Source organism: Cervus elaphus, chromosome 31 (genome assembly GCF_910594005.1).
Source record: "Cervus elaphus chromosome 31, mCerEla1.1, whole genome shotgun sequence".
In the NCBI taxonomy this organism is placed as follows: Eukaryota; Metazoa; Chordata; class Mammalia; order Artiodactyla; family Cervidae; genus Cervus; species Cervus elaphus.
Genome location: NC_057845.1, coordinates 43,666,930 through 43,691,576, shown reverse-complemented (window position 1 = coordinate 43,691,576; position 24,647 = coordinate 43,666,930). Strand labels below are relative to the sequence as shown.

General features: G+C 42.3%; 1 protein-coding gene and 1 pseudogene across 6 annotated transcripts in view; one reads left to right on the top strand and one right to left on the bottom strand.

Annotated features, from left to right (window-relative positions):
* The first annotated feature begins 1,379 nt into the window (after nt 1-1,379).
* On the top strand, nt 1,380-1,491 carry LOC122687657 (annotated as a pseudogene).
* Nucleotides 1,492-1,973: 482 nt separating this feature from the next.
* LNP1 (leukemia NUP98 fusion partner 1) overlaps nt 1,974-24,647 on the bottom strand; it is a 38,995-nt gene continuing 16,321 nt past the window's right edge. For 3 of the 6 annotated variants that reach the window (XM_043892698.1, XM_043892699.1, XM_043892701.1), the window contains exons 2-6: nt 22,679-22,760; nt 16,624-16,818; nt 6,591-6,638; nt 6,244-6,474; nt 1,974-2,478 (exon numbers count right to left, since the gene is read on the bottom strand). In XM_043892698.1, coding sequence (XP_043748633.1) covers nt 2,329-2,478; nt 6,244-6,474; nt 6,591-6,638; nt 16,624-16,779 — 585 coding nt within the window. In that variant the 5' untranslated portion in view covers nt 16,780-16,818; nt 22,679-22,760 and the 3' untranslated portion in view covers nt 1,974-2,328. The remainder of the gene's footprint in view (nt 2,479-6,243; nt 6,475-6,590; nt 6,639-16,623; nt 16,819-22,678; nt 22,761-24,647) is intronic. The other 3 variants (XM_043892702.1, XM_043892704.1, XM_043892703.1) reach the window with 3 other exon arrangements.

The window sequence follows — 24,647 nt, the reverse complement described above, 5'->3', positions numbered from 1 at the left end:
TCTATTTTTATTATGACAAGTACTTTTTTATTTTAAAACAAATTTTAAAAAGGCAATAAATAGGCAAAGTCATATTCAGAGAGTCCCCCTTCTTCCATGTACAATGGTCCTGAAAGTGTGCTGAAAATGGACTTTCCCCCAATTTGATAAAATGTAGAATAAAATTCCTAATCCCGATTTTCCCAGGTACCATCATCCTCGAAGGGGAAGAACCTTCACACGTATCCTGGCAGGAGTGGAAGGTGGCTACTCTCTCAGCCAGCCAGTGAACGCGCCCCGAGAACTCCAGGTATTTCTCCTTCCCACGGGTGGGCCACTTCTTCCCAGACCTTCATACTGGGGCCACAGCAGATGTGTAGACCATCCCCCCATCTGCAATTTGGTCAGCAAGACTGAAAAGTACCCAAGCGAAGGTGGGGAAACCAGTATTTTCCCCACAACTACAGCAGAACACAAACCTCGAAGACAGGTCAGGTCCCATTCTCCCCCTTGGCGGCAAACACACCAGGTAATAGAGTGAAGTCATCTTTTACTTGTGTGAAAAAGCATCACTGCGAGGCTACATGAAAGTATCAACCCAAAGTGGTGACGGTGCAAGTTGTAGGAACTGAAAGAACGCGAGTTAATGATCATCAACATTTTACTTTTACTTCACCGTTTTCCTCTTCTCTTTTTCTTTCTTTTTACTAACTATGCCAAAGTTAGTTTGTTCTTACATAAGCAATCAGTTGTGAAATAGTTCTGGGAGATCATCTTTACAAAATAGAGATTCTTCCTTCCCGTGGGCAGGTAAAGATCCAAGACAGAGATAGAGAATAAATAGGGGGCAGGGATAGAGACCCAGATGTAGAGAACAGGCCTGTGGACACAGCAGTGGAAAAAAAGGGTGGGACGAATTTGAGAGGGTGGCCCTGAAACATATACATTACCATATGTAAAATAGAGAGCCAGTGGGAAGTTGCTCTATGACACAGGGAGCACAAATCCAGTGTTCTGTGACAACCCCGGGGGGTGGCCTGGGGAGGGGAGGGAGGTCCAAGAGAAAGGGACATATATATATATATCCAGTATACACTTATGGCTGATTCACACTGTTATACGGCAGAAACCAACACAACATTGTTAAGCAATTATCCTCCAGTTAAAATTATTTTTTTTAATTTTAAAAAAAAGAATAAATAGGGAGATTTCAACTGTCTCTTCTTCTAGGGAGAAAAATAGAATATGGGCTCAATGTGTTTAATTAACCTGACCGTGGTGATGGTTTCACAAAGGATGTCATATACATACACGTCGATCATCATGCTGAACAATTTAAATATACACAAATTTATTCATCAATTATACTTCAATAAAGCTGGAAAAAGAATAAAAAGTGCCTGCTTCAACAGCATATACAGTAAAATTGGAACTTCTCTGCAGGCAGAGAAGCTCAGCACAGCCCCTGTGTAAGGGTGACATGCAGAGCCGTGTGAAGCACTCCATATGTTTCAAATAAGTCATGGGATGTAATGTACAGCAAGGTGACGGTAGTCAACAATACTCTATAGCATATTTGAAAGTTGCTATGAGAGTAAGTCTTAAAAGTTCTCATCATCAAAACTATAACCCACTTCCAAGTCCTGTTTTTCTCATTCGCATCTGTCCATTTATAAGCAAATCATACACAGACTAAGTCAGGACCCACTGCCAAAGGGGAAAGGATGTCCTGCCTCAGGTTAGGAACATGAGTCAGAATGAGCTGAGCTCTGGCCCTAACTCTGATTACCACCTCAGCAGTGAGAGACGGAACTTTCCTAAACTCCTGTTTCCTTTGCCAGCAAGTGAAAAGACAACGCCTCACCTCGGGAGTGGTGAGGACTATTTCAGGTCATGCATTCAAAATCTCCTCATGGTACCTGGCACCTTTAATTACCAGTTCTCATTAAATGATGGCCATTAGACATACTTATATAATCGCTTCTAGTAAGGAGTTCGAGTCACACCAATAACTTTTATTTAAGATTATTTGTGAGGCTGATGTGCAAGAAGGGTTGGTGAAGATGTGTGGGTGGCTCTTTAAATATCTCTCTTTACATTTTCAAGAATAACTTTATTCTATTAAAATATCTTTTATTCTTTTTAATCCCCTAAAAGGGCAACAGAGTAGATCATACTCTGAAAAGCAGGTGGGGTATGATGCAAGCTGTCTTGGGGAGCAGCTGAATCAACCACCCACCTGAGTCACTCAGCATCTGCAGACCCTCTCACAGGTACCGTTCCTGGGTCTGGTGAACTGGGGCTCAAAAAACACAGCAGCGTCAGTAGTCGTGGTGTAGAAGCAAAGGGTTATTTGTGCGCTTTTTCAGACAGGGTGGGCAGGTACGCTTCTCCATGCTCTTCCTTCCTAGAGCTCCTTTTTCCCTCTGCTTTCTTGCAAGACCTCACTTCCAGAAACCGGCGCTCTCTCTCATTTCTCTCCTTTCTGCTCTCTGGTCCCTGAGAAAGAAAGGTTGGAAAAGGGTAGAGAGCTGACAACATTCAACACTTTTCCTAATTATCAGAAATGTAGGAAACTCTAATCATGTAGAAGACTTTCACATCTTAGTTTTTAGTAATAAATTAGCACAAGCCTAAGGGTGTTGCTAAAGCTTTAGTCATAAATAAAGGAAGAAGGGCCTTGGGCATCAGCAGATGGTCTGTGGAGGAAACTCAGCCTGCACATGACTCTGCCTCTAAGATACAAAGGGATGGGATTTCACACTAAAATTAATATTCTTCTGGTACTTTTTGAAAAAGAATGTGGCAAGGGAATCATACATTGAATGATTCTAACCTCCATATGGTCACTGAGGGTTTGCACTAAGTTTTCAGATAAGGACTAGGTAAAGAATGAAGCGCCAAGAATGACATTCATCCACACTAACATTCCCCAATGAGCTGCCCAGGGGCCCACAGTCAATGATCAAATGAACACATACTGTTGTTCTAGGATGGGGCGCTATGACACCAACTAAACTAGCGGTCCTACTTCCTAGATTCTACACCTCGACGGAGGGAGACAGACAATCAACCAATAAGCCTGAAAGGAAGTAAAAAAATAACAGGTGGTTATAAATGCAATGATAACTATAAATAGGGTGATGTGACAGGGAACTGTGTGGAGACTGGGGGAAAGGGGAGAACTGTGCTTCTTTGGTTTCCATGGTCAGAGGGTTACTTTCAAAGGAATTACTTCCAAAAGACTAGGATTGATAATGTGGTGATGGTATCTATTTACACTTCAGTTTTTTAAATAAACAAAATCATTACTCCCCTTCGTCCACTTGAATTGGAAATGCTGCTGAACTCCTGAGGGCCTAAGAGGTGAACATACGCAGTAGCACTCAGATGAGCAAGGTCATGACTAGCCCAGCAGGGTGAGTTATGGGGATGTCTGGTTACTGAGGGGGTGTTATCCGCTGTAGAGTGTTAAATTGGTTTCATACTGAGATTAGTTCACTTCTATCTATAATGGTCCATTAGTCAAAATCAGAAAGCAAAACAAATGATGAAGCTGAGAGACAAGTTAAGAGGGGCTTAAAAATTGTACTAGCCCTGTAAATATGACTCCAGATTATTTTCATTAGTTCCAGCACTTGTATTAAATCCATCAATCTGATCATAATTCATATTTAGCAGCCATGAAAGTCTCTAATCCTTATAGGAACAGTATAAAACAGAGAAAATATAGTGATGATTATTTGCAATTTGGCTTTTCCCTCATTGAGAATAAAGACTACGTGAAAATTGCTCATAATAGTGACATGAAATATTTTTTCTTATCAGTTAGAAACAAAGTGAGAAAAATTATTTTAAAAAGCCAGTTGAGTTTTTCAATGTCAAAAGGAAAAACTTTAATGTTGTTGGTCATGGACAGATCACAAAAGCAGTTTTCTGGCTCTTCTTGATGCTAAAAGATGTAAAATTTAAATCTACATAGTCGTATACATTTGGCCCCCAAATAAAAGGCAATATACATCGTTTTTAAATTTCCTGACAAATCATGCTTTTTAATGTAGCTAGTTTCAGAAAACTGCATCAATTGTTAAACAGAAAAATGTTTTAAAGTATGCATTGTTCCAAATTTTTTTATTTGGAATGAAGAAAACTTCATAATATACTGTTTTAAAGTAACATAAAATTTAAAATATTTAATTTAAAATTATTTATCATATATATTGATCACATAACATGAAAAGAGTTTTAATAATTTTGTAAATTCCTAGCAGGTTTCTAGGTTATTATACAGTTGTCCCTCAGTATCCTCAAGGGGACTGGTTCCAAAACCACCCATGGGTACCGAGATACACAGATGCCCAGTTCACAAGTGCAGAACCCAAGGACGCAAAGGGCCAACTATATATAACTATGAACAGAGTTCTTGAGTCAAAAAAGTTGAAAAGGCTGCCTTGGTTATCTTGGCACTCAAAAGGAAGAAGTTGAGAAGTGAATGAAACAAACATTATTATATTTTAAGGATAAGATAATGACATCTCTTTAAGTAAGAAAATTGATTTCACATTTACACACTTATGTAAACATGTGATATGAATTTTTTCTGTGGCCATCAGAATCAACAAAGAATTGTTCTGATTAAAATTTTTTTCAAAACATATTTATATCCTTCCTTGTTCTAGAAAGAATTTAAAGCAAGTCAGTTCCCTGATTAATATAATTAATGACTTTAACAAGCAGTTTTGAAACAGATGTGAAAAAAAAATTTTTATTCCTGCCAAAAGCTCATCACGTGAATCTAATCATGAGGAAATATCAGATGATTTCAAGCTGAGTGTCATTCTAAAACATAACCAGCCAGTCTTATCAAAGATAAAGACTGAGGCATTGCTGCAGAAATACAATAGCTTAAAGGGACACGAAAATCGGTTGCAACACATGATCTGGAATCTTGATATAAAAAATATTATTGGGACAACTGGCAAAATATGAATAAGGCCAATAGATTGTATTGGTGTTCATTTCCTGAGTTTAATTACCACACTGTATTTATATCCTTGCGCCCTTGTTTGGGGGTGGGAAGGAAAGAGAGAGTAAACGTAAACACAATAATATGTTCACGTTCAGAGGGAATCTAGGTGAAAGGTGTAGTCTTGGCACTCTTCTTGCAACCTTGTTCTAAGTCTGAAAGTATATCTTTTTTTTAAAAAAAAAGCAGTATTTAAAAAAAAGACAAAATAGAAACCCTTAATAAGGTTTAGACGTAGTAAGTGACAGCTGGTCACTATTCTTCCTTCCTCTTCCTTTTTTGATCCTGTAGAGACAGCACTTACTGAAGGGGGGCCATAGATACACAAGGTCACTGTGACAGAGTGACGTCCCACCGTGAGGCAAAGACGCACAGTGACAATCCCAGCAGCCCTCTCAGCTGGGCAGAGAGCAGCGAGCTCGGGGGACCATGAGCTGGGAAGCCCCTGAGTGTCCTCCCCAGCCAGTCACAGAGCACAGCTCAAGGTCCAGGTGGATCTAGCCTTACTTATTCGCTCCATCTACTACATGGCAGAAACATATCATTGTTCTTCGTTTGCAAAATAAAACCAAGATCAAAGACCTACCAAAAAAGAAGTATGTTGCTCAAGGCTGCTCAGTGAACACATTGCAGAGTTGAAAACTAACCTCTAATGAATCGGTCTGTAGTTTAGTACTTTGTGTATCAGCTCTGGCGTCATCAGTGGCGCTTCTATCCTTCCCCCGTTTCCTGCCTGTGTTTCCCTTATGCCTCACTTGGGTTCCCACGAGGCCACTGTGACTGCTCCTGCCCCTGCTCTCCATGGTGTCCACAGAGTTCCTTCCATGTGCTTCTTAAAGATACAGGGGGCACAACGCCATCACAGACTATATCCTACCAGATTACACAGGCGAGGACAAGAGCATTAGGGGCAGTTTTTTCTTCTTCAGATAGTGAAAGGAGAACACATCACAATTATTTGTAATAAGGGTGATAGAAACAGTCTCAAAGAACTAGAGGACATTGGTAACAAAAACATTCCAACCGGTACTTAATTCTTCCTACACCTGATGTCTTTAAATAATAATAATTTAAAACCTTTATGTACATCTGGGCTATCTAAAATGGGTGTCGTTTTCCAAAGATCTCAGTGCCAAACTAAATAAGAAGTTAGATTTGTTCTCCTCAAACTGGGAGAGTACGAACGCTTTGAGTTTCCTTTTCTAAGACAGCTTAAATATTCAATAACTGTTACATACCAAAGAGACGGAACGTTTGGTTCTAAAGCACAGTTGCTGTTCAGAGGAGTCTGAAAATGACTGAATTTTAGAATGGGATCTTCCTTTTGAATCCAATGGCTCCTCGAATGACCCATCCCCTGAGCACTTTCTGTGATCCCGCACATGAGTGTGGCATCGAAATCCCTGGTCCTCATAAGAATACCTTCTAGGATGGCTGGCAGAAGACATCATTCTGGGAAGCACAGGAAACTGGGGATACAGAATGAAAAATGTTACAATATAAAGAGACTGCACAATATTAACACGGAGACAGAATGTCCATAAATTACTGACCAAACGAATCTCATGTTGAAGTGAAATTTTACCTTCTTGAACAGTAGGACCTTTCTACAGCAGTGAGGCAGTGGAATCAACTGGTCAAAACATTAAACATCCCAGGATTAGCTTTGTTGCTCTGTATTATTAGGGTGGCATAATCAAGTGTCCCAAGCCTTAAACTGACGCATAAAAAAAATTTCAAGATAATCAAATGAAAATTTTAAAGAAGCTGTAAACATTAAAAAAAAAAAATACAAAGATGAATAGTTGTGTGATTTCTGTATGGAGAAGGAATTTCTAAGAGCAAAGAACAATATAAGAAGTCAAAAGGAAAAAAATTAATTACATAAATAAAGCTAATATACATGAAAACAACATAAAATTATGCAGTGGACAAAAAAAACAAAATATTTGCTGCAAGTTACTAATATTTAATAAATATAATATAAGTATATTCACATATACATACAGACATAGAGGTCAGGTAACAATGACAGCAATAGAAAATGATCAACAACAATTGGAAAAGGATCAAAAGACAGGGTTCGGAGAAGCCAAACTTTTGAAAGAATTGTGACATTTGCTCTCTCAATTTCTCTTACTCTCCAAACCACTCCAATCCAGCTTTTGCAACCACATGTTAGTTAGGGTATTGGTCCCCATGTTGCCAAATACTGTGACTGTTTTAGCCTTTCGTCCTTTATGTAACCTTCAACCCAGGTACCCAGGGAGCCGTTCTGGAAACGGTCTTTCTCTTGCCTTCTGCCATGGCACCTTCTTGGTTTCCCCTTCACCCATCTGCCACTGTGTTTCAGATGTCTGCTCACTTCTCCCTCCTGTCTGCTCACAGCTGTCAGAGTCCCCCAGCACTCTAAACGAGTCCTCCTCCCCTTTCTTCGCTTTCTCACTTAACACTGTCTCCCTAAATGTCTCACCCCCAGACTTCAATTTCTATCTATAACCTAGTTTCCTCATTTATACTGACTTCTCCTCTGAGCTTCTGCCCACTCAAAACTTCCCCTCTTGGTTTCCCATAGGCACACAGCCTGACCTGTCCAAATTCGAACTCACTGCCTCTGCTCCCCAAACCTGCTTCTCAGTTCAGTTCAGTTCAGTTCAGTTGCTCAGTCGTTTCCGACTCTTTGCGACCCCATGAATTGCAGCACGCCAGGCCTCCCTGTCCATCACCAACTCCCGGAGTTTACTCAAACTCATGCCCATCGAATTGGTGATGCCATCCAGCCATCTCATCCTCTGTTGTCCCCTTCTCCTCCTGCCCCCAATCCCTCCCAGCATCAGGGTCTTTTCCAATAAGTCAACTCTTCACATGAGGTGGCCAAAATATTGGAGTTCCAGCTTCAGCATCAGTCCTTCCAGTGAACACCCAGGACTGATCTCCTTTAGGATGGACTGGTTGGATCTGCTTGCAGTCCAAGGGACTCTCAAGAGTCTTCTCCAACATCACAGTTCAAAAGCATCAATTCTTCAGCACTCAGCTTTCTTTATTGTCCAACTTTCACATCCATACATGACCACTGGAAAAACCATAGCCTTGACCAGACGGACCTTTGTTGGCAAAGTAATGTCTCTGCTTTTTAATATGCTGTCTAGGTTGGTCATAACTTTCCTTTCAAGGAGTAAGTGTCTTTTAATTTCATGGCTGCAATCACCATCTGCAGCGATTTTGGAGCCCAAAAAAATAAAATCTGACATTGTTTCCACTGTTTCCCCATCTATTTGCCATGAAGTGATGGGACCAGATGCCATGATGTTAGTTTTCTGAATGCTGAGCTTTAAGCCAACTTTTTCACTCTCCTCTTTCACTTTCATGAAGAGGCTTTTTAGTTCCTCTTCACTTTCTGCCATAAAGGTGGTGTCATCTGCATATCTGAGGTTATTGATATTTCTGCCGGCAATCTTGATTCCAGCTTGTGCTTCTTCCAGCCCAGCGTTTCTCATGATGTACTCTGCATGTAAGTTAAATAAGCAGGGTGACAATATAGTCTTGATGTTCTCCTTTTCCTGCTTCTCAAGTGCCCCTCAATTTAGAAAAGGCACCACCATTCACCTGGTTACTAGGGCCACCTTCCACATTCAATTGCCAAGTCAGTAGAATCCACCTCTCAAGTGTCTCTAAAAATCATTCACTCTTTTCCAGTGCCACTGTTACTACCCTAATCCAAGTCATCATTACCTTTCGCCCAGATTACAGTAGCAGCCTCCTTCCTGGTTGGAGCTATCCTGGGTTCACTCTTACTCACTTTATTTCCCTTTCCCCACAGCGGCCAGCGTAGTTAAAACAACCGCAGCAAACATACCCCATCACGTTTCATCTTGCACCACCCTCACCTCTTCAGGGACATAGCCGCACTGCGCACTTCCCCCTGCTCACTTCCTCCGGCTCACTTGCTCCGAGCCAGCACAGGCGTCTTCACAAGAGGTCCTCTCTGGCTGTGACCCCACCCCTTCACTTCGTCCGGGCTAATTGCGCTTCACTCACGTGGAAACCACACCCCGCAGACAGCCTTGCCTACCCCCCTGATTGGTCCAGGCCCCCGCAGCACTGTTAGACGCTCTTCCTGAGGCTCATACCTCGTGACACTTTTCACCACTGTCGTCGGCCTTTTGGTTAATTTTGTTACACGTGTCTCTTCTCCAGTAGACTGTGTGCGCCACCACGTCAAGGGCCACGTTTCATTCTCTCCTAGAAACTCAGTACACAGCACTTTGCTGCCTTCACAGCATGAGTTATTAAATATACATTCAGTGAGTAAACGTATAAAGAATGAAAGAAAAAGAAATACCAAGTGGTGAAAACTGTTTAGGCTTATTAGTAGTCAAAATTGTGTTACAATGAAATAACATACAATTTTGCCTTTCCGGTTAGCAAAAAAAAAAGTTGTTGTTTTTTTTTAAATAATACTAACACTAGCAAGAGTGCAAGGGGATAGGCACAGTCATTCCTTGCTGGTAGCAGGACTATAAATGGATACAACTTTCTTGGAAAGCTGTTGACAATATGAATCAAAAGGCTTAAAATAAGGTCCTCATTGCACATGGGCCGAATTGTATCATCCCTCCCCGGCAACCTGCCCCACCAAATTCACATATTGAAGCTCCATGTGAATAGCTCACAATGTGACCATATTTGAGGGTAGGACCTTGAAAAATTAACTTAAAATGAGGCCATCAGGGCGGCCCTAATCCACTCTGACTAGCGTTCTTATAAGAGGAAGAAATTGAGAGACACACCAGGGACATACTCATACGGAGGAAAGACTGTGAAAACACAGGGAGTAGACGGCCGTCGACAAGTCAAGGAGAGAGGCCTCAGCAGAAACCAAACCTGTGACACCTTCGTCTTGGACTTCCAGCCTCCAGAGCGGTGAGGAAGTGAACACCTGTTGTTCAAGCCACCTGGTCTGTGGTATTTTGTTATGGCAGCCTGAGCAAACTAATATACATATCTAGAAACTTACTCTCAAACAATAATCAGAAATATGGTTAAAGATTTAGAAAACTGCTAAGATACATGAGGTAAGACTGTACATATTGGTCCATTTACTGTAGGTCAGACATGGTACTTGGTGGAAGATAAATTGAGGAGCAAAAGAGGGTCCCCCTCTCAGATCATATGTCTACATGGGAGATAAATAATAAATGGGGCACATGCCTGCATCCTTGGTCAAACGCTGTAAAGGGAATGTTTGGGGTGAAATGAGAGGGTACAGTAGGGTAAAACCACATATATTTGGGTGTGTGTTGGGGTAGCTGGATCAGCAGAGACTTCTGGAAGGCATGACAATTAAGTGACAACCTGAAGGATAAGCAGGGCTCATTAGGGAACAAAGGATGCTTAAGGAGGAGACAATGTGCGCAGAAGCCCGCTGCAGAAAGAGCCTGCTGGTGTGGAAGGAAGAGAAGCCTGGTGGGGAGCGCCTGAGGGGAGTGGGGAGTCTGGGATGTGAGCAGCGAGGGGCTGGAAATCAGGGGACATCATCAGATGGGTAGTCCTGAAACATACCCAAGTGTGATAAAAGGCTTTGTCTGTGATCTGGGGTCATTTTCTTGCTTTTCCTTTTTAGTATTGTACATGTTTTCTATACTGATCACTTACTATACTGTCAGTAAAAAAAAGAACAATAATATGCTAAAAAATTGAGACTGGGATACAGAAGGACAAACACGTCACAATTCCACTTACATAACGTATCAGAAATGGTCAAGCTCCTAGAAGCAAGGAATCGAATGGTGCTTGCCAAGGGCTGGGGAGGGGTATACTGGGGCAGTTGCTTATTAACAGGTATAACATTTCAGTGCCCTGGTTAAGACTCTGCGCTTCCCCTGCAGGGGGCATGGTACTACCCTTTGTCAGAGGACTAAGATTCCACATGCCTCAACGGTGCAGCCAAAATAGACAAATAAATAACAAGCTCTAGAGTTCCACTGTATGACATTGTGCCTAACGGTGACAATACTGTATCGTACCCTTAAAAATCTGCCAAAGAGGGTAAATCTCATGATACACGTTCTTACCACGTCAAAAATCTTAAAAATAAAATTTAAAAGATGTGAGACTGGGAGTGAAATGTACATGTTTGTACAAATGTCCTCTTCCATTGACAGGCATGAAAAAAATGGCAAGGGTTTCCATCACAATGTAAATAAAGTGTACCCTGAATATCTCCTTATGGCAGATGAAATTTCCAGTTAGTCTGTTTAGGTGTGGAAGCTTGTGAGAAACAAGCTTTAAAAGCACTCTAATTGGTAACATGGAAACATGTATTACCATATGTAAAATAGATAGCCAGTGGCAATTTGTATATGTCTCCGGGAACTCAAACTGGGGCTTGGTGACAACCTGAGGGGTGGGCTGGGGAGGCAGCCGGAAGGGAGGTTCAAGAAGGAGGGGACATGAGTATGTGTATACCTACGGCTGATTCAAAAGCAGAAACCAACATAATATACTGTAAAGCAATTATCCTTTGATTAAAAATAAATAAACACACACATAAAAAGCACTCTAATTGGTTACATGGAAAACTTCTCACTTTTAAAAATGTTTTCTTAGTAAGCAAGCTCTACTTTTGGAATTCTATATGCCCTTCTAATGCAATTCCCACCCCCCCCACCAAAGACTTGAATCAATGCCCTAAATTGATTATTATTTTTTCAAGGTGTGGAATGTCATCTCCATGTCCATGGATCAACCTTATCCATCTGTCTCCCATTCTGTGACACAGGTCCTCGTGTGAGGCATGGGATCCCCCACAATCCAAGCTCACGACCTGGGCTCCCCGGCTCCCAGGCTACAAAGCCTGCAGCAGGCATGGACGTGTGGAGCAATTACCACCCAGGAGTTAATAGTGCTGACTCTCACTAGAAAATAGTGCTCTGAACAATCTTGCTATTTCCCACAGGGATGCCAGAAAACCATTTCTGTCAAAAAAAAAAAAAATCCTATGCACTCTTGACTCCAAGCCATAGGTTCTCGCCTTTTGAAAATATAGTTATGTAACACCTTCACTCCAAGAACTACTTGAAGGTTTTTATTCTGGGTTTAATTATACCGCTACTGCTGCTGCTAAGTCACTTCAGTCATGTCCAACTCTTTGCAACCCCATAGACGGCAGCCCACCAGGCTCCCGCGTCCCTGGGATTCTCCAGGCAAGAATACTGGAGTGGGTTGCCATTTCCTTCTCCAATATGTAAAAGTGAAAAATGAAAGTGAAGTCGCTCAGTCGTGTCCGACTCTTAGTGACCCCATGGACTGCAGCCTACCAGGCTCCTCCGTCCATGGGATTTTCCAGGCAAGAGTACTGGAGTGGGTTGCCATTCCCTTCTCCAGGGGATCTTCCCGACCCAGGGATTGAACCTGCATCTCCTGCTTGGCAGGCTGATTCTTTACCACTGAGCCACCTGGGAAGCCCCTTCATTGGATTAATAATCCCAAACTTTTATCTTCAACAACAGCAACAAATTCATCCTATTTCTAAGTGAAACACAGCTTTAAATAATGTACTGGTTATAACAAAATCCTATTACAAAAGTAATAATAATTTGTAGGTCTTTAGGAAATAGTCTAAATGAATTTTATGTGAGGAATATTTTATAATGTAGTCTAACTGCCTATCAACAGAGCCAAGAGATTTATAAATTAGTTAACCAGCATTATATGGAAACAGCATCAGGGAAGAAAGATTCAAGTGTTCAACTGGTAAAATGGTAGGTCAGTACCATCCACTGGACATCCTTTAGGGAAACTAAAAGACAATTTAAACTCTGACACATAAGGAAAAAGAGGAGGAGGAGGGAGAGGGGGTGGGGAAGAGAGGGGAAGGAAAAGTGCTTACTACCTCCCAGGCACTGTTCTAAGCGCACCGCGCACGTTACTCACTGAATCCGAACACCACCTGCATGATGTATGTACTATTTTCATCAGTCCCATTTACGGAGAGAGGTTATGCTGCCAGTGTAGACCCTGGGTGGCACCTCGGAGCCCTCACTCTCGCCCACTCCACTCTGCTCCCTTCCCAGAGACTCCTCCGTCTTGGCCTCTATTGATAGTAGAAGCGAGGAAACCAGTCCAGGGAACATTGTGATAAAAGCTCCCCTGTAGAATTGTCACTGACGCCTGAAATTTATTACTAATATTTTTTGGATCAAGTTTGTCTCCTCTTTAAATGGAATACAAATTTAAGCTGAAAAACAAGGAACCACATTAGTCACGAAACTTTCGGGCATTCCCCTCTCTTCAGGTGTGAGAAATCCTCTAAGGGGGCCGAGGCCCACCCTGCCCCTGCAGGGAGCAGCTAGTGGAGAACCAGCGCTGTAGTGAGATACCACGATGGCAGAGTGTGTAACAACCCTGAGGCCAATCAGGGCAAAAACTAACATTAGATACATCTTCTACAGCTTCCTTCCCTGGTAGCTCAGCTGGGAAAGAATCTGCCTGAATGCAGGAGATCCTGGTTCAATTCCTGGGGCAGGAAGATCCACTGGAGAAGGGATAGGCTACCCACTCCAGTATTCTTGGGCTTCCCTGGTGGCTCAGATGGTAAAGAATCTGCCTGCAATACAGAAGACCTGAGTTCGATCCCTGGGTTGGGAAGAGCCTCTGGAGAAGGGAACAGTTACCCACTCCAGTATTCTGGCCTGGAGAATTCCATGGACAGAGGAGCCTGGTGGGATACAGTCCATGGGGTCACAAAGAGTCCAACATGACTGAGCGACTTTCACTTCACTTCACTTCTGCAGCTTTAAATTGAGACTATAAAGACAGGATATAAAATTGGCTAAAGGTGATTGTTTTTAAAAAGAAAAAAAAAATCCTTAGGGTACATATAGGTAAGAGGTTTATTTTGAACCTCCTCAAATAATATGATGTGGACCAGTACATGTTGTGCCTATGTGAGCATAGAAGAAGCACTGGGGAAGCCCAAGGCCCGGGAACTCAGTTCCTCCTTGAAGAGGCCTATCATTCAGCATAATCCTCACTTCCACTAGGCCCTAACTGTGCAGAACAAGGCTAAGAGAACCACATTAATCTGAAGATGAGAAAGTCAAGTCAACTATTTAAAGTTCACTTTCAGTGAGTAGAATAAATAAGGGATATGGAGGTTTTTCTACTTCAAGTTTGTATTCATGTGACAATGGGGGGAGGAAGATTCGTTCAATGATGAGAGAGGCGAAAATATCTTTTTTTTTTCACCCAAGTACCTCAGGACAGTAAAGTTAGATTTTTAATTTGATTTAAATCAGCAATCACAGATTATAATGAGCCTTGTCAAAAAGTACTGTGTGTTCTGTACTCATCTAAGAAATTAGTAATAAGTTTCAGGCGTCACTGACAATTCTACAGGGGAGCTTTTATCATAATGCTCCCTGGACTTGTTTCCTCTCTTCTACTATCAGTAGATGCCCAAAATAGTAGTGTTCTCTAAGATGGGGCAAGCTTTATGCCTTGTCTACCTCATTCTTTCTGCCAAATTTGTATTTTCCACTAGCTTGGACATGCCACAAGCACAGACACTGTATATGTCTTCTCCCCTGTAATCCTATTGTGCCTTGAACACCAACTGGCGCACAGTAGGTGTTCAATAAATATGTTTAATGATTTAATGTTCCATCACTATGGTTCTGCAAGAATCGTGAGGCTGAAGAGCCACAGTGGAAACCACATGCAGATTGGAAAGAAGGGGAAAATTCTTCGCATGAATATGAAACTGATGGATGCAGGCTACTAACAGGCTGCAAGGGAGGATCCTTTGAGTGGGGCAGTGGGGAGAGAAAGAAAAAGATAAGGCTAAGAGTAAGCTTTTTCAAGTTATTTTTTCTGAGCTCAAAGCAAAACACAAAACTTGAAAACCTAATTGTTTTCGTATCTCTAAAGGGAGAAAAATTTGAGCACGCGTTAGAGTCAGGAAAAATTAAGCATCCGACTACAGTCACTTCAGAAATCCGCGGCATTGCGTGAGCAGGGATGAAGAATCAGGCCCTCCACTCTCTAGGGCTCTGCCTACTTTGCTCCGGGGCCCCCCAGTCTCGGTTCTGCGCCTTCTCCACTCGGCTAGGTCGTCATGTCTCACCTGCACTTCGTTCCTTAAATACACACGTGCTTTCTGCCTGCCGGTCTGCTAATCATGGAACTCGTTGTCAACTCAGAGAATCTAAACAGGTTAACTCAGGGAGGTGCCCAAAGCCAGTGTGAGCAGGAAGACACATGGACCCTCTTTAGAAATGTTATACAAAGAAATTCTGCTATTCCCCAAGAGTTTAAGGCAAGCAATATTGCAACGCACAAGTGGATTCTCTAAATAAGGTGGATCATCCTAGTTTTTAAAGTCTAATAAATGCTAAAATCTATTCAAGAGACTATATTTTATGTCCTGTTTATTTGTTTTCATATTTTGGTGGCTCCAGAGGGCTGTTGTGATAAACAGTGAACCTCACTTTTTTCTCCTTGTTTCTCCCTGGTTTTCACTATTTGGCTAAACACGAGTCATATTCCTGGTTCACACATCATGAATACCTCCCTCAGTGTGGGCCATAAAAAGATTAAAACATGAGCACAATAAACAAGGGTTTATTTTATAACAGAATTATGGAAAGTAAGACTAGAAGGGTTCTTGTAGATCATCCAGTGCAACCTCTGTCCGTTTTCACTTAAAGAACCTGGAGTTCAGTGAAGCGTTGAAACGCTCCCTTGGCCCTCGACTATGCTTTTTAAGAGAACTATTTTCAAATATTTGTGTCTTAAAGAGGTCTCATTCCTCAAACTTGCTGACCATTGGGAGTAAAAGACTGCTTTTCATGCTTTAATATACTTCATATGCATTATGCTTCTGGGAACTTTAGAGCTAAAAATAAAATAACATCACCCCCAAAACTTATCTGGTTCTGGAGTTAGCATAGCAGGGGGTTGGGGAAACACTCTCTGGTAGCTGGAATTCTAAGTGCCCGTGTGCCCACTGCCGAGTCCACCCCTGCTCAGGTCCACCCATTCTCCTCTCAAGAGCTCTCCTGTCCTCTGCCTAGCCGTGGAAAAACAGTGCTAAGGGTGGTAGATGTTGGCTTCTCTCCCACCAGGAAACTAAATGAGAACCAGAAGAAAGAGTACATCAAATTTATCAGGGGTAGTGATTTATTAAGTAGCATCCCCAATTTCTTAGATGCCACCAAACAGTCGAGCTATTTTCAGTATTTCAAAAAGAGTGCTGGAGATCAAACAGTGATCCACATCAGTGCTACAAAGACTATACCATCAGGTTTCTTTCTTTCCTTTGGCTTGGATTATATTACCACTCAATAGGATTATCCCAGGCTTCTCAGGAGCTCGGAGTAGCAGTCAAATATATCTTAGGTTGCTAAAAATGAAGGAATCATTACTTAATAGATGAAAATCAGTTCCCTTGGAGGACAAGATAAAATGATAAAAGGGTTTTTTGTGAATATAAAAAAAGGTTTGGAAGTACTCATTTCCACCAAAGAAAACTTCATATCACAGGACCCTCAAAAAACCCGAAGAGAAACCCCCCTCCCCTAGTTTGGTTCTCCCCTGGTTCCATTGTAACAACTCACTGGGCAGGGCAGGGAGCTTTTCCTGTAACTGGCGTCTTGTGATCCACGGCGGTCCCGGAGTCCTCGCTCATCCTCCTCTATCCAGCTGTGACCCCAGAAGCTGCTCATCCATTTGGCAAAAGACACATCGTCATCATCATCATCTTCGTGCTCCATGTAAAGGCGCTTCAGAATATCCAGGGCCTGTCCCTAAACCTAGCAGAGAGCAATGTCACCCAACAGGGCTGACTTGGTGAAACCCGGGATCTCCCCAAGAGACAAAATGAAACTGATGTTTTCAAATGGTCTCTGATAATGGAATCCTTAAAGGAGAAAGATTTACCAAACAACCACTTCACAATCAGGCAGCCTCTGGTAATGTCTATTTATAAATTGTGCAGCCCACACTCCCCTCCCCTCCCCCTGTCTTTTTAAATTGAGAGGCTTTTTAATCCTTCCATTGCTGGGGTTGTGCCTCGCAGCCGAAGGGTGGGAAGTACAGTCCGCCGCCTGGTTTTCCCTCTGCTTTGTTGCTGATGGCATGTGATGGCCTCTCCAGCTGTCAATGGTGATAGAGCATGACCCTTGTAATATGCCTGTCAGCTCCAGGCCAGCTCTAAAACGGGGCCACTTACAAGGGACAGACTGCAGCCTGCAAGATAGCCGGCTACTGGCATGTCATATCTAGAGCCAGAGATTGTCCTAATAAATAAATTTGATACTGATATAAAATCTAGCTCCTGGGGCAAAAAGAAGGTTTTGTTTTTTTTTTGATGTGCTATTTATACATGTACAAAGGTAAAGGATATACATATGCAATGTGCAAATCTTAAGTATACAGTCTGATGAATTTGTACATACGTATACCCCTCTAATGACCACAACTATGCAGGTGAAGGCAACATTTCCAGTACCCTGGCAGTCTCCCTCTTTCCCCATTCTAATCTCATCTCCCTCCAAAAGGTTAAGATTCCTGACCTCTATCACTGTAGATTAATTTGCCTGTTTCTGACCTTTCAATGGACTTATATAGTATGTATTATTCTGTGTCACTTAACATTGTGTTAGTGAGATTTATCCTTGCGTTTACAGTTTATGTTTATAGTTTATGTTTATGTTTATAGTTTATAGTTTATGTTTATAGTTTACTGTTTATGAGTAGTTCATGCTACATAGTATTGTATAGTATGATTATCCAACTTTTTAAAAATTCAGTCTACTATCAATGGTCTTTTGGGGCTGTCATATTTGGGTTGTTTCCATTTGGGGCTGTTATTTATAGAGCTTCTATGAACATTAGAGTCCCTGTCTCTCAGTAGGCTTTTTCTTCCCCAAGGTAAGAAGAATATTACATTTATTGAGCCCCTACTTTGTGCCAGGGATGGAGTCAAGTGTCTTACATATGTTATTTTCATTATTAACAACCCAGTGCTTGGCGTATTTTCATCACATTTTTATAGATGAGGAAATTTAATTCATAGATCATCACTTTCCCAAGGTGAAATTACTTCTGAGCAGCATAGCCAAGTTTGAAGCAAGAAGTAAGTCCAGGTTCTCTCCACTGTTCTGCCAGGATTCCAAGAAATTTTTAACAAATCTTATATTTTTAAATAGAAGCATTCTTGGACATTTTCCATATAAAGTTTCTTCCTTGAGCTGTAAAAATTGACTTAACTCTAACCAATGTTCCTAGAGTACTATTCTACAACTTACCTTACTAAGGGAAAGTAACCAATGCACAAGATGGCTTATATTTTTATTTTTTGCTTTAAATTATAGGGTTCATGCTTGTTACTTTGTAATATTTTCATTAAAGAATGGGGGAAGCCTGACTTCTCAGTGACCCAGATGAGAAAGGAAAATATATAATTCTATGTCATCATTGTTGGTTGTCTCTGTTATTAAAGAAAGAAATCAGATAATTTTCTTTGGGGAAATAGAACCAGGTCTGTCCACAAAAAATGACTATGGATGGACTTCTTTTTTTCTGTTTCTCTTAAGACAAAACTGTGCTTTCTTCCAATTTCTGGGGAAAAAAAAAAAATCTGGGCAGGGGGTGGAGAACCCAGAGCAGATATCTAATCATTTCAAAGTATTGTAGGGAAAAGGAAATAGGACTTTATCTTAAAATCTCTTTGAATAATATCTGTCTCTTGCACTTCTGAGGGTGAAAGTCACTCAGTCAAGTCCAACTCTTTGTGACCCCATGGACTATACAATCCATGGAATTCTCCAGGCCAATACTGGAGTGGGTAGCCTTTCCCTTCTCCAGGGGATCTTCCCAACCAAGGGATTGAACCCAGGTCTCCCACATTGCAGGTGAATTCTTTTTTTTTTTTTTTTTTTTTTGCAGGTGAATTATTTACCAACTGAGTCACCAGGGAAGCCCAAAAACACCGGAGTGGGTGGCCTATCCCTTCTCCAGGGGATCTTCCTGACCCAGGGTCTCCTGCATTGCAGGCGGATTCTTTACCAGCTCAGCCACCAGGGAGCTCTCCCCTTAACACCTTATGTGCCCAGTCACTCAGTCGTATCCAACTATTCGTGACCCTGTGGACTACAGTCCCCCAGGCTCCTCTGTCCATGGGATTTTTCCAGGCAAGAATACTGGAGTGGGTTGCCATTTCCTACTCCAGGGTATTTTCCCAGCTCAGGAACTGAACCTGAGTCTCTTGCATCTCCTGTCTTGACAGGCAGTTTCTTTACTACTACTGCCACCTGGGAAGTCCTTAATGCCTTACAGGCAAAAACAATTCAAATATTGGAAACGTGCAGAAAAAAGGTATGTGCTTATATGTGTGTGTGTGTATATATATATGAATTGGTTCATGCAATTATAGACTGGGAAACCCCACAATCTGCCAGTCTGCTAGCTGGAGACCCAAGAAAGTAAGTGGTGTAATTCAGTCTAAGTCCAAGGGCCTCCATGGAAAGCAAGGCTATAAGTCCCAGTCCAAGCACAGAGAAGATGAGATGAGATAGCTCAGTTCAAGCAGTGAGGAAAGAAAAAAGGGTGACTTTCACCTTCATTTGCCTTCTGTTCTATGCCAGTCCTCAATTGATTGATGCCCACCCACAATGGCCAATTTACTTTACCGAGCCCACTGATTCAAATGCTAATCTAGAAACATCCTCACAGATATCCCCCCAAATAATGTTTAGTGTAGGTACCCCCATAGCCAGTAAAACTGACATATAAAATTATCACAAAGGAACTAATCCCATTCCCGAGACTCCACCCTCAGGATCTACTTATCTTCCAAAAGGCCCCATCTCCAAGTACAAAATGAGGGTCAAGCTTTAACACAAGAACTTTCGAGGACCACAGACTTCCTGTGAAACGAATCACAGGAAGCTGCCTACATGACCATTACCCAGTAAAAACCCTGGGCATTAAGTCTTTAATGAGCCTTTGAACAATGTTTCACACATGTTACCACAACTTATTGCTGGTAAAATTAAGCACATTTTACGGGAGTGAAATGGAAAGGGAATTTTGGAGGCTTATTCTTGGTATCCTTCAGACTTCACCCAGTATGTCTTTCCCTTTCTGATTCTATATCCTCTCAGTGTAATAAATTTTATCCATAAGTACAACGAAGTGACAAGTCTTGGGGATTATTCCAGCAAATCCCTGAACTGGGGGCTGGCAGCTGGTGTCAAAAGTGGGATTCACTAAAACAACCCCAACTCACTGAAATGTGGCTAAGCAGTGTCTGGAAAAAGGATGAAGGGGACACAATGATAAACTTTTGATGCAAACTGGCTACCTAGTCATCTGTGGTATGAAACATCAGCAGAGATGATGTCTGTTGTGAAAGGTAAACATTACCTATGGAATTTCAAAATGATACATGCAACTCCAGGAGAATCATTGAATGTCTTGATTGCTTTTGGCAATGGTAGCTAAAGTGACAAGATTAAAAATTGCAATTGCAAACTGGATGATGCCTCAGGGTTTTGTTCTTTTCTCCCAGTGGGAGGGGAAAAGATTGTCAGTGCCAAGGCTAAAGCAAGCTTCAGATAAACCAGAAATAAAGGAGAAGGGAAAAGCAATACTCTGTCCTCTGGTATAGCAGCCCCTTACATTCCAGCTGGGATTTCTCAGCAGCTGTACTGCCAGTCCTGAAAAGTGTTGAGGGGGTTGTACAAACTTGCAATGAAAAAAAGAAAGAGGGAGAGAGAAAGAATGGGAGAGACTTTTTTAAAAAATGACTTTTTTGTGTGTGGCTACTACTTCTGGATGTATGACAAAAACTGATTAAAATACTATATGCCTATAATTTCATGTATGTTAGAGGGATTATCCCAATCAGGGAAAGCTCCCCAATAAAAGGTGTTGGTAGAACATAAAATCCTTGCTTTTTGCTGCTGGTGGATGGGTTAAAATTTAAATGCTGGCTATTAAAATCTCACAACTGATTATTTTTGCTAAGATTTTTGCCTGTTGGAGCCTATGAGAAAGGTAGACAACATAAAAGGAGAGAAAATCCCTATAGGAAAATCTACTTTTGAGTTTTAAAAGTCAGGTTTTAATTTGCTAATAAGTTCTTGCAAAATCAGATGTCTAATTCTTAGAGGCTGATGATTTTCCAGCCTAATGTGCATATTTTTGAATGGGTCAATTTGAACTTTAAGTTTGGCAGGATAAAAGGGACTTGGAACCTCACTGTCTGGCCCAATCGTCTCTTGGCTCTGCTGCTGCTAAAGAAAAAAAGTCCTTTTTGGAGTCCTGGATTCAGAGATCCCATTTACCTGGACCTAACCCACTCCAGTACTCTTGCCTGGAAAATCCCATGGACGGAGGAGCCTGGTAGGCTGCAGTCCATGGGGTCACTAAGAGTCGGACACGACTGAGCAACTTCACTTTCCCTTTGCACTTTCATGCATTAGAGAAGGAAATGGCAACCCACTCCAGTGTTCTTGCCTGGAGAATCCCAGGGACGGGGGAGCCTGGTGGGCTGCCATCTATGGGGTCGCACAGAGTCGGACACGACTGACGCGACTTAGCAGCATCAGCAGCAGCAACGGTAGGCTGAGGGGCTTGCCAGTTGGCTCAGTGGTAAAGAATCTGCCTTGCCAATGCAGGAGCCACAGGAGATGTGGGTTCAATCCCTGGGTCGGGAAGATCCCCTGGAGGAGGAAACAGCAGCACATTTCAATATTCTTGCCTGGGAAATCCCATGGACAGAGGAGCCTGGCGGCTCCATGGAGGTTGCAGTGTTGGACACAACTGAGTGACTGAACATGCATGCAATGTCATGTAATGATTGCGATAGACTGCTCCAACTTCTGAGAGCAGACATAGGCTCAGTGAATAGAATTCAGGCTCTGGGAGATGTAAGGCATCCTCCCCTTCCACCTTGTGGGGCCATAAACTATAAAGACATTATGGATGCTTACTGAACCCCATGGGTCACTTGCAGATGCCCATGGGAAAGGGTTTGTTCTCTGACGGGACCATCTGAAACCAAGATGCTAGTAACTCTATCTAATGTAGGGACTAATTGCATCTGAGATGATTAATCATAAGAAACTTGTGATTCCTGTCAAAACTCCAAGTTGGGAGACAGCATATTACGGGGAGTGATACTCTCCATCCACTCCTAAAAGATAGGGTTCTCACCCCCCTTCCCAAGGATATCTCACAGTTATTGACTTGTGTTTGGGTTTTACTAATAACATTACTGGAAATTGACAACAGTGGACTGGTAACCTGATTCTAATTCACTCACCTTTCTTTCTTGGTTAGGAATTTTTAGTATTAAATCCCCAAACAGAGATTGAGCTTCTCCAGGCTATTTACCAAATAAATGATCAGTAGATAGGGATTGGGGTTATGTAAATCACATTGTGCAAACTTGAAAATTCAGGATTTTGTCCTACAAGTTCCTGAACATGATGTGTCTTTCTGGTTAAGTTTATTAAAAATGTTTTTCTATGTAAATCCATCTATTCCTCTGTTTGAATTAATTAATTTAACACTTATTAGGTGGAGTTCAGGGTGTCAGTTGTGAGCCGCACTTCAACAACAGATCACAAGAGAAATTAAAATAGAGAAAAATTAAATACTTACAGATCCTGGAGGAAGTACCTGGCATGCCTTGAGAGGTCCCATGGGTAGGTCAAGGCAGAGTGCAGACGGAGAGAAGCAGGGCCTGCGGAACATGTTTTTATGAGTCTATAGGGTAGAGTGCTTTGCAATCCCCAGGTTAAGGCCAGATTGGTCAGTTCAAACCAAAAGAGCAGTGTTTTGATAAGTCCCATGAAGGTCTTATTGGTCTTATCTAGGAAAGTGTACGGAGAAGGCCATGGCACCCCACTCCAGTACTCTTGCCTGGAAAATCCCATGGACAGAGGAGCCTGGTAGGCTGTGGTCTATGGGGTCACTAAGAGTCGGGCATGACTGAGCGACTTCACTTTCACTTTTCACTTTCATGCATTGGAGGAGGAAATGGCAACCCACTCCAGTGTTCTCGCCTGGAGAATCCCAGGGACGGGGGAGCCTGGTGGGCTGCTGTCTATGGGGTCACACAGAGTCGGACACGACTGAAGTGACTTAGCAGCTGCAGCAGCAGCAAGAGAGTGTAAGGCGGCACTGGGAAGCAGGGGAGACCGTTGATTGCAAGGGCCTTTGAGGAAGTCGTATCGGGAACTTACACTTCCTTGTGATTCTGTGAGCTGCCGTCTAGGGCATGGGTTTACCTAAGGGGGCTTCTGTCAGTTTCAGGTCACTGCTGGCCCGTTGGCCAAACAAAATGGATGTCGAGACACAAGAGCATGGAGTAGCTTAGCTAAATTCTCAACACTCTCCTTATTCCAAACCCTTCCTGCTGAAAAGTCTAGATCAGAAGAAAAAATGATTGGGAAAAAATGTAAAGTTAAGATGACTGCATGAGACATACTGATTAAGTGATAACAGAAAAAAACAAAACGCCAACACCTGTGAGATGCAGGGATAGGTGGGCATCAATGATTTCTACTTTCTATAACTGCTGTCTTTCAGAACTGCTCCTGGGGGAATTCTCTGGCAGTCCAGTGGTTAGGACTCTGTGCTTTCCCTTCCAGGGCCTAGAATTCAATCCCTGTTCAGGGAACTAAGATCCCGTAACTCTCCTGGCACAGCCGGAGAGAGAGAGAGAGAAAGAACTGCTTCTGAATGCCAATATTGCCTTCACAAGATGCTTTGAGGTCTTGGATGCAGACAGACTGCTGAGCCTATGATCACACCTAACATGCTGACTATGACACAGCAGGGAATGTCCTCAGCTTCTGCGTTTCCAGGAAGAACACCTGTAGATGTTGTCCCCACTCATGAAGCAAATTAACTGACATCAAAGACAAGCAAAACTGATTGAAACTGCCTGCCTCCTGGCAATGCTTCCAAATCTAGGGACTTGGGACATTCCTGGCGGTCCAGTGGTTAGGACTTCGAGCTTCCACTGCAGAGGGCACGGGTTCAACCCCAGGTGGGGAACTAAGATCCCAATGCTGCATGGTGCCGTCTAAATAAATAAACTAGGAACTCAACTGAATTATCTGGACCGGACAGAAAGCCCTAAGCGCTAAGGACTCACAGTGGGAAGCCGCCCTGGAGGCCCCGTTAACCTGTTTCGCCTGACTAATGTGTGCCTGCGCTGGTATGACTTAACAAGCACACACTTTTTGTTTCCAAGGGTGCTCTCTGGAATTTATTTCTTACATGTGTACCTTGACTATCATGGACCACCTCAACGTACCAGAATTGTGTTGTGCCTAAATTGATGGCTCAGGCCAGGTTAAGAAAAGGTTAATATAAAAACTTAAGGAGAAAGCCACCTAGCTTTCTAAGACTGACCTTTATTTTTAATAGGATTTGTTTAAATTGGCTAAATCCAGGATCCCTGGAGGGCCATAATGAAGAGTCAATATTGCAGGATGCTTTCATCCTACTGCATGGGTCCTACAGATAATAATTTTGCTCTAAAAATGCCTTGACCAAGAAGGTGGATGCTGCAGAAAAAAAAGGTAACACAGTAGTCTGATGCTGCCTATCCTTAGAAAGG